Below are 9,776 nucleotides of genomic sequence, written 5' to 3' on the forward strand. Positions count from 1 at the left end.
CTACATACATCTGTTCCATGTCAAGGATTCCAGAGATCTCATCCGCTCTTAAAAGCAGTGCTTCACAAGAACTCCCCTAATGCATTTGACTTTAAGTATTGTGACATCCATCACATTTTGCAAAAACAGGTCACATTCAGGATTACTTGGGTAATATACCCATGTCCTGTTTCACCAACTATATTCCTTCCTCTTCTTCAGAGAGAAAAATTCAGCACCAGAATATTTCTGCTTCTTTAGTGTAGCTACTTACAAAGCTTAAGGCCATACAAGGACAAAAGTTCACACCTCTGGTAAATCAAATCTAATTCAAGATCAGGTTCATCCTTCTACTTACTGATTGGGGCTCTTCACTACTGCACCAGTTGAAACAAATAAAAAACTCAGCCATTGTATCGTCCAGTAGATTTCCTATGCAAGTTGATTATGACGTCTTGTTAGCTTTTCGGTTCTGCCACAAGGCAACACTGAGTCCAAGAGGCCACTTCTACTTAAAAGCTGGTTCCTAAAAGCAGTTTAAAAAGGAACTGCATTAGTCGATAATCATACCAGGAGAGAAGTGTCTTGGAATTACATCTGTGAAGAGAAGTTTTTATATGGTATTTATTTTTACTGATGTAAGCTTAAATCAAACTACATTGTTCTCCAGCACTTACTGAACTACTGAAAATTTTCAATAGATTTAGAGTAAGACTATAAGAAAAATATTTCTAATTATAAGTTTCTAAACAGGTTGTTAGATTACAATTAATGCTGCTATAGGAGGGCAGACTTTGAAGACGGGCTATACATTTTTCCCTGGAGCTGAGACGATAAGCTAGTTTCTATATCAAAACTACACTGGGTTTCCAAGATTAGAATTTATATGCCTGCTTTAAGTAGCGTTCAAGAAACTTTTGTAAGTGCTCATCTACAGCGACCACAAATGGATTGGTGCCTCCTGAATCTGGGCGGGCACCCACAGAAGCTGCTAATGGTGGCAGCCCTGCCAAGGGGGCACCAGCCCTGCCAACAACATCAGTGTCAGCCGTCAGGGGAGGCACTGCCCCCATGCCCCCCCCCGTACACCATCCTATGCTGTGGTCTACCCTAAAGTAAGCCCCTATTACTATACCCTTTATATATTAAGTGCTTGAAAAGCCTCTTAGAAAGGTTGTACAGACTATCACAAGAGAGTGGCCTGTTTCTTAAGTTAAGCAAATAGTACTTTTGCTCTCTACAAGCTTCATGTCTCAGCAAAATAGAATCTCTCAGCTAGCTCTGAAATCAGAAAAAAAAAAAACCATTCATGCTTTATATTTTTTTTTTTTTTTTTCCCCCTGGGACACAAAAAGAGATTAGCAGATTAAGGTTTACTGGAATAGATAAAACCAAGTACAGCAGTAATGAACTAGGGCCACAGGCAAAATAATTAATTGAAGAATAAAAGCCTTTAAATACATAGTATAATCTACTTCTAGTCATTCCATAACAACAGCTGTTTTATTATAGCAATTCCCTTGTCCTCTTAAATCCAATATAGAGTGACATAATCCACATAATAGCACCTGCCATTTGGTTACATAGATCAGAAAAATATGAGAGCCACTTCTTAAATTACTAAGAAATGTGATTAAAAATAAGTTCACACATAGCTTCAAACTCATACCTACCACACCAACCCAGAAGCTTTCATCAAAGAATAAAGTAAGAATCATCCATCACATCTTCCTTATATAATCCTTCAATTACCCAATTATCATATTTATCTCTTTCACCTTCATATTATTCCTCCCATTTGCCACTTCTTGCATATTTGATATATTTTTCTATTTGAATGATCTGCCATTTATTTTTACAGCCCCATCTTATATTTCTATTAACCTTTAGCATCCTCCATTGTACACTTTTACAGAATTAAAATTTTACCTTGGATGCTTGGATATAATATATTATCTGACTTAATTACCATTTTGACCACCCTCCTATGACAGGCCCACATGTCCCAGAAAAATGTGAAGATGACAAGAATCCACTCACTAGGGTCTTAAGATGCTTAATGCCCAATAGGGGCTATGCATCTACTTGGTGTAGACTACATATGCATGCCCACAGGATGACCTTTCATAAACTGGTACAGGTGGTTCAGGTTTTTCTACAATTTAAATTTATCTCAGATTTAATGATTGTATTAAAGAGATTGTTTGCAACAAAGAATTTGTTGCAAATCCTCTGGCTTTTTAACATGTGTTAACAAACCCACTTTGGAAGCAGGTTTAATGAGACCTGGGATAAATTTACTGACAACAGAACAGGTATGGATGTATCATCCCAAATAACCAATGCACATTTGCTAAGTCCTGCCATTGGAGCCTCACACTGGTTTGCAGGCTAACAGGGTGAACCTGTCTACATACCCGTGATTCTCCAATGCTCCAAGGTTATCCTGATCAACTCTAATCTCCCTGTTCAAATACTAGAATGGAAACAGGTAGTTTGCATTTCCAGTGAGTATGGAGCTCCAAAACCTTGTCAAGGTAAGGACAGAAACAAATTATGAATAGATGAACAAATTATACCCCAGCTGGTCCACAGTAACCATTTCATGTACCTGTTGTAAATGGAAGCGAAACTGTGGCAGTTTAACCCCAAATGGAACAACTGCTAAATGACTATGATTTAGTTTTCACTTACTGTGGCACAGAGCGCAGGAAACAGATGTGCAGTCAACTTCCACTCCCCACCAAAAAAATGTAGTAATCTTAATTAATGCTGTATACAATATCTTACATATCTTTCATAAGCAGCCCTTAGAGTCTGAAGTATGAGCCTAATGAACTCGACTCTATACACCCAGATAGTTGCAGCACTTTGTAGAGGACTCATCTTTGGTTGTTCAGGAAATCTGCCAACCTCCTGCTTCCATTCATGTACAATACTTTTTCTCTTCCTCTCACAAAGAACTATCAAACTACTATCACCCAAGGCAGATATTTCTCATAAACTTCTAGCTTTAATATTAGTCTAGCTTCAATATTAGGCTAAATCCATCAACCTTTCAGTCTTCCAAATGTACATTCCACTCTCATTCTGCTTAATTTCAGACTAACATGGCTAGCTACATCATTCTGCAGCTGCTTAGTGTATAGTTAAACGGCTCCTTTCTTCTAACTGAAGGTCCAGTCAAAAGCTTCGTACATAAACAAAGCAGAAAATAAGTTGGTCTTTTGGAACAAGTAAAGGAATGGTAGTGTCATTAGTGTCCATATAAGTCATATACTTAAAACTTTCATATGTCATTGCAGAAAAGAGCTTAGAGTTTAAGGATCCTGGTGTCATGTACCCTCCCAAACCATGATGTATTTGTATTAGTGAATCTTTATTCATACTAGGGAACCAAGCCCTTCAACACTCTTGAAAGCTTAATTTCACTCTAAGCCCTAGATCCCGTTAAGTTTCAGAAGGCAACCCACAATGAATAGCACAGAAAAAATCCAGGAATGCATACAGCACAATGGCAGAGCGTTGCTCAGGATGTTGAGTGCTTGCAACACAGCCATATTTAAAGTACTGTCCCAAAGATGCAAGGCAAAGGCACTCTAATCAGAGATAACAATACAGCATGTACATACCACTTGAACAGCTGTTGCAGTGACTCACTTAATGTGGCTGTTCACAGCCCAAAAACAGGTTTGAAACAGACATTTGCTGAAGTCTAGGTGCTGCATTGAGAGTGGTGCAGCTATGCCCGTTACCATCTTAAGCCACATTAGACTCATTTACAGAATAGAGACAGAGCAAATCAGAGGGTTCAGGGTTCATTTTTATATGGCTCCTGAAAAGCTCACCAGCTTGCACAGTTGCTTCTGAGAGACAACAGCTGCCATTCCAGACTCATATGGCAGCCTCTCTCGCTGGCTCCAGACTGAGGGTAATTTTCACTTTACTAGCTGCTTGCCTTACATTCCTGGGACTTGTAGGAATGGAGTGGACTGCACCCAAATTGCTTTTTTGAATAATTACCCTTTTTTGCCTTTGTATGTAACTATTCTCTTTCCCTTTGCTTCCAATTCTTTTGTTCACATCTTATTTATCCCACATAAAGATTTTGGAATAAGTAACTCTGTTTGCCTGCTCAACCATGTTGTATCTGATCTCTGGGAGTATTTCCACCGCATTCAAGGTAGCTTAATTCAGTGCTGAGTTAAATCATGAGAGTTTGCAATACTTGTAACTGTCAAAATCTTTTTTGTGTAAGAAGTCACTTGGTTTCTCTGTACCTTAATCCTAGATCTGTAAAATTGGGATAATACTGCTTTACCTCACTGCTACGTTGCCTTATCTCATGGTGTTGTTGAGGGTATGGGTTCATTCACGTTTGTATATGACACATAGTGACTGTATAACTAGGGAGATTAAAAACTAAATGAAATATGCTGATGAAATGGAACTGAATGTAAATGGTATAATACAGGGATGTCAAACTCATCTGGCCCCACAGGAACCAGTGTGGGCAGAGCCAGTCCAGCACAGGCACCTCATGCAGTGCATACCCTAGACCAGCCTTGCACTGCGTGTAGTAACATAGCACCAGGTCTAGCCGCAGGTACCACCAGGTCTGAGAGTAAGCCTGGGGCTGGTTTGTAGCACGTGGGGCACAAGGGGGTTGGTTCGGGTCCCATGAACTGGATCATAGGGCTCCATGGGCTGGATCCAATGCAGAGGCCTCATCTTTGACACCCCTGGTGTAGCATACGTTCTCCAACAGCCTGGGAAGGAAGGAACTGCTAGTCCTGTTTTTAAATAACGAGGTGGCACTTAGCACTCTGATGCAGGTAAACAGGGATTGTTTTCAAAGTCATCTAACGCGGAAATCCTCAAAGGTTTGTGGTGCGCCTATAGGCACTGAAGGCCACTGTATAAGTACCATTTACATTTTCAAAGTCACCTAACCGTACATACACCTACATTCCTTCAACAAGGCAAACTTAGGCACTGGAAGTAATTTAGTCAGGACAGCCTGGAACTCGGCATAGGCGAATTTGCATGGCTGGCAAAGAGAAGCAGGGTCAGCTATCCTGCCTGGAGTCCCACCTGCTGCAGCTGCACCACTTCTGGTGGCCAAGTTAGCTGGAGGATCTCTAACCTCTACCCTTGGCTATAGCAGGTGGGTGTTACCGTACCACGGACTTAAGCTGATAAGAAATAGGAACTACTGAGCACATGCACTGACACTGTTGCGTTTGGCATTTAACTAGCATCTCAGCTCCCCCGCGGGCGCCTTACACAGCGCAGCTCCCCGCCCTAGGCTGCGCGCGCAGCTGCTACACGCGGCGCCCAGCTCCGCGCTCCCATTGGCCTAGGAGCTCGCTAGCTCGGGCGGGCGAGTCACAATCCGTGCCCCGTCCCTATTGGAGCGGTCCCAGCCCCCGCCAGCCAATGGGCGCTGCGGAGCGGTGCGGCGCGGGCGTGTGCGGCCAGTGGAGGAGCACGGGCCGCGCGCAGGAGCGCTGCTATTGGCTGCGCCTCGCCCAATGGGCGGGCGGTGGAGCGAGTGAAGCGCGGCGAGCGCCCTCCCGGCTTCCCTTCGCGCGGCGCCCCGGTGCGGCGCGGACAGGCCCGGTGCTCCCTCCGCGCGCGGCCATGGCGCGGCCCGGCAGTTGACGTTGGTCCCCTCCCCCCTTGCCTTCTCCTCTCCCCGGCTCGGCCCCGCTGCGCGGGCCGCCTCCGCGCGCACCATGCAGGTCATCGTCGGCATCGGCGGGGGAGCGCGCGGGGGGGAACGGGACGGGGGGAAGGGCCGCGCCACGCGGTGCTCTGCGCTGTGTTGTAACCCGCCGCCCCCGCAGGGTCACCAACGGCGGCAAGACCACGCTGACTGAGCGGCTTGTGCGCGCCCTGCCCAGCTGCAGCGTGGTGCACCAGGACGACTTCTTCAAGGTGAGCCGCCGCCCCGGGCTGAGCGCGGGGTGATAAAGGGGCCTGGGGCCCGTCGCGGCCGCGCCCCGCCCTTATCTGCAGACAAACAAACCCGGGGTCACGACCCCCGCGGCTCTCCCCCCCCCTTCGCGGGGCCGCACCCCGCTGAGGTGTTTCCTCCCCCCTGTCACAGCCCCAAGACGACATCCGGACGGAGGGTGGATTCAAGCAGTATGACGGTAAGACCGTGGGAATGGGGGTCCTTTGCGGGCGGGCGCCTGGAGGCGTTTGTGTGACACTTACTCTTCTCCCTGCGCTCCCACAGTGATTGGTGCCCTGGACATGGAAGCCATGATGAGCACCATCAACGCCTGGAGAAAGAACCCGGTCAAGTTTGAACGCTCGCATGGCATCAACAACACCCTAGGGGCCAGCCTCATGCAGAGCTCGGAGGAGGGGGGTGACACCCTCCACATCCTCATTGTGGAAGGCTTCCTGCTGTACACGTACAGGTAAGCAAGGTGCTCACTGTGGTGTGGACTTTGATTGCCTGTACCTTGACCAAACTGAAGGCAAAGCATGAATGCTATGCTTAACAGGAGCTCTCTTCAAATGTAGAACTTGTGAGCCCCTGGCTAAACAGTCTGACACAGGCTGTTGCCCACAATATAAACATTCCTTGGAGGTATGAATCCAAACCATTGCAGGGACATGGGACTGGAGGTGGTCTTCCTAGTACTTTACAACTACAATAGCAGGAAACTGGTTAGTTAAAATATTCCTGGATGAAACTGGGAAGGGAGCCATGCCTCATGCTTCTGAGAATGTCGGGTGAGAAGGGCTGTTTGCCTGTCTGTCCTAGGAAATAATTTCTTCCTGATCTAAATTTGTCCACTGGTTTGATCCTGAGCAAAGGAGCCAATTTCACCAGATACTTCCAAGCTTTTTAAAATCCATAAAAGCACTGGTGTACCCCAACCAAATCCTAAACCCCTTGCTGATGTGACAGGTTGAAGGGAAACTATTCCAGAGCCGAATTCTGCATTCACAGGGTTGGAGATTTCTTTTAAATTCTGCCAGGTGCTGAAAGCCTTAAAGCATGGCACTTTCAGCCTTTCCTCTTTCAAGAGATCAAGTGTCCTTTCAGTCTCTTCCTGGGAAAAACAAATAGTTATCTCAACATAGGAGATGTTCAGACTACATCATTGCATAGAGTATAGAGGTATTTTCCTGAAGTGAGCTCAGGCTCCCAAAAGCTTAGGCATCTCTGATTTATTCAGTCTATAATGTGCAAATCTGCTTTGTCTTGTGGGGATAAGGAATGCAAATTACTTCAAGGGATGCAAAAGTAGGGTACTTCTTTTACAGTCCCTTGAAGTAATTATGTTCCTTGTCCCCACAAGTTCTTTTGGAAGGTCATTCTAAATTTTTATTCTTCTATTGGTTAACACCCTTCTGATTTCCATCTAAATCTATTTCTGTCCCGTTCATATCCATTGATATTGTGCCAGTATTATCCAATTTGAAAGCTTTTCCCCCTAATTTTCACTCTGCACTTGTATTTCTAATGACTAGTTATACCCTCTATTCATTTTAATTTTGCCAAGGACTTAATCTCCCCTAAATTCCCCAAAGTATCTTCTTACCTCTTCTAGTCATCTACATTCAATGGAATGGGTACAGAGAACAGAACACAGTATTATAAATAGTATCCTATCAGTGCTTTGTACTATGGTAGTATCAGTTCCTCATCTTTTCTGGAAAATCCTGCCTGACACAATCTAGGGTTGCGCTTGCCTTTTTCTCAAGTGGTAACATACTTGCAGCTTGGGGTCATTCTACAGTTTGACTAGTGTGCCCTGAGACTTTGTTCTCTGTTGCCGCTAGTGAATTAATTGCCTCCCATCTTACAGTGATAGGTCCTAGTGGAGTTTTTTAGGTGCATGACATTGCATTTAATATTATCATATTTCATACCCGTCTTCAAGATTTTATCCTTGCATATAAAGCAAGCCGCCTTCTTGCTGGCAGTACCTCTCAGTTTGGTGTCTTCCACAAGTTTAAGCAGCATGAATATAGTTTGTGTATCAAGGTTGCTAACAAGATAAGTCCCTAGTAGTGGTGCACTGATAGAGATTTTTGGGGCTACCAATAGCCGGGTTTTTTTGTTTTCGGGTTTGTTAGGTTTTTTTTGAGGAGGATGAATATCAGCTGATACTGATCCAATTTCTGATACCACCTGGCAGCTTGATGAGCAGTGTCCAGCTGATAAGTCCATTGTGGTTGAAGGGGAGCGTGGAGGCAGATCAGGGCCACCTGCAGTGAAGGAGGGAGTTGGGCTGGGGCTGGGGGAAGCAATGCCTAGCTGGGGCATGTTGGGTGTGGGATGGAGCTGCAGCTTGTCAGGGAAGAGGGGGTGGCTCCCACTGTTTGTTCAGGGGCTGCTTATCTGGGGAGGTATGGAAGGGGAGTGTTCCCCTGGAGCTGCGCAGGGTGGGGCCAGGGCTGCACTCAGGGATGGCAGTGGTGGCAGCACTAGGAGCAGGGGCTGTGAGGAGGCTATGGTAAATTTTGGGGTGGCTGCAGCCCCCCCCATAGACCTGCTCCCAGCACCACTGCTGTAGTGCACAATGGTGGGAGCTGCCCCTCCCCACCCCCATGAGCAGCTGCTCTGTCCTGCCCCAGTTGGGCAGAGCTTGCTTCAGCTCCACTCCCTTCTTCACCGCAAGGGGCCTTGATCTGCCCTTCTGCCACAACAGACTTACCAGCTGGACACTGCTCTTCAAGCTGCCAGGCTGCGTTTCTCACTGTCTGTGCTGCGCTGCAGCTGCGCCTGTACGGGCCATTTATCAGCCATATTAGGCCAATTTCCAATATAGACAATTTTCTTTATATTGGTGCTGATCTGATATTGGACCAGTGTATTGGTGCACCTCCAGTTCCTAGGCCAGAGGAGCTCAGCCTGCAGCCTGAAGACCAAATGTGGCCTGCAGAGCCTTGGACTTTGGCCCACAGGGCTCCCCATGCATCAGGAGATTTGGCGGTGGGAGAACAGTGGCAGTTCATACTGCCACCCTTCCCCGTTGCCAAAATCCCAAGTCCTGAGCAGTGGGTCAGAGCAGAGCTAGGGCCTTCCTCCCATATGGTCAGAAACCTGCAGAGCCTGACCAGCCCCACTCCTCCCCTTTCTTCTCCAGGGACTGAGCTACTCCCCTTCCCTCTGTGCAGCTGGATTAGGCTAGGCTGCCCCTTACCCCCTCTGTGCAGCAGCATAGGGTCCTCCAGCACCCACCCTGGGTACTGGATTGTGTCCACTGAGCAGATCTGGCCTGCAGAGGGACCAGGCACTGCTGATACAGCCTGTTAGTCATAAAGGTTGATTGCCACTGTCCTAGACTGAACTCTGAGGAAAATTACTACTAATCACAATCCACTTTAAACATAATCCACTGTAATCTTTCAACCACCTCTTTTTCTATTTTACAGTGATAGTATTATTCCCTATTTAATTTCTCACGAGATGCAACTTTAAATAAAATATCTAATACTGCATCTGTTGCATTGCTCACATTTTAAATGTAGTTATTCTATCACAGAAGGGTTACATGTGCTAGATGGAAATTGCTTCTCTCTCCCAGCTAGTAGTCAGCTCAGTCCTCATAACCTGGCAGGGTGAAGGGGATGGACAGATGGTTAAAAACACTGGTTTGATTTGGATTTGAGCTTTTTGTCCCACATCAACCCATTGTCCCACACTAAGCACCTGTGAAGTGGTGCAGGCAGGTGCCCTGGAGATCTTCGGAAGGAGACTGGATGCACACCTTGCTGGGGTTATTTGACCTCAAGTCTTTCCTGCCCAGAGTAGGGGGGGGGGGGGG

General features: G+C 46.2%; 2 protein-coding genes across 3 annotated transcripts in view; one reads left to right on the top strand and one right to left on the bottom strand.

The window, feature by feature from the left end:
• LOC109288364 (CDC42 small effector protein 2-A-like) overlaps positions 1-526 on the bottom strand; it is a 10,813-nt gene extending 10,287 nt beyond the window's left edge. The window contains exon 1 of the mRNA XM_019503854.1: positions 338-526. Within this exon, the coding sequence (XP_019359399.1) occupies positions 338-391 (54 nt within the window). The 5' untranslated portion in view covers positions 392-526. The remainder of the gene's footprint in view (positions 1-337) is intronic.
• A 5,032-nt stretch (positions 527-5,558) lies between these two features.
• Positions 5,559-9,776, top strand: part of LOC109288576 (nicotinamide riboside kinase 2-like) — a 6,627-nt gene continuing 2,409 nt past the window's right edge. The window contains exons 1-4 of one of the 2 annotated variants that reach the window (XM_019504151.1): positions 5,559-5,746; positions 5,832-5,919; positions 6,092-6,137; positions 6,224-6,410. In XM_019504151.1, coding sequence (XP_019359696.1) covers positions 5,718-5,746; positions 5,832-5,919; positions 6,092-6,137; positions 6,224-6,410 — 350 coding nt within the window. In that variant the 5' untranslated portion in view covers positions 5,559-5,717. Of the gene's footprint in view, positions 5,747-5,828; positions 5,920-6,091; positions 6,138-6,223; positions 6,411-9,776 lie in introns of both variants that reach the window. The other variant, XM_019504150.1, reaches the window with a different exon arrangement.

This window comes from Gavialis gangeticus, unplaced genomic scaffold, assembly GCF_001723915.1.
Source record: "Gavialis gangeticus isolate Ggan-Ray unplaced genomic scaffold, GavGan_comp1, whole genome shotgun sequence".
NCBI classification, from domain to species: Eukaryota; Metazoa; Chordata; order Crocodylia; family Gavialidae; genus Gavialis; species Gavialis gangeticus.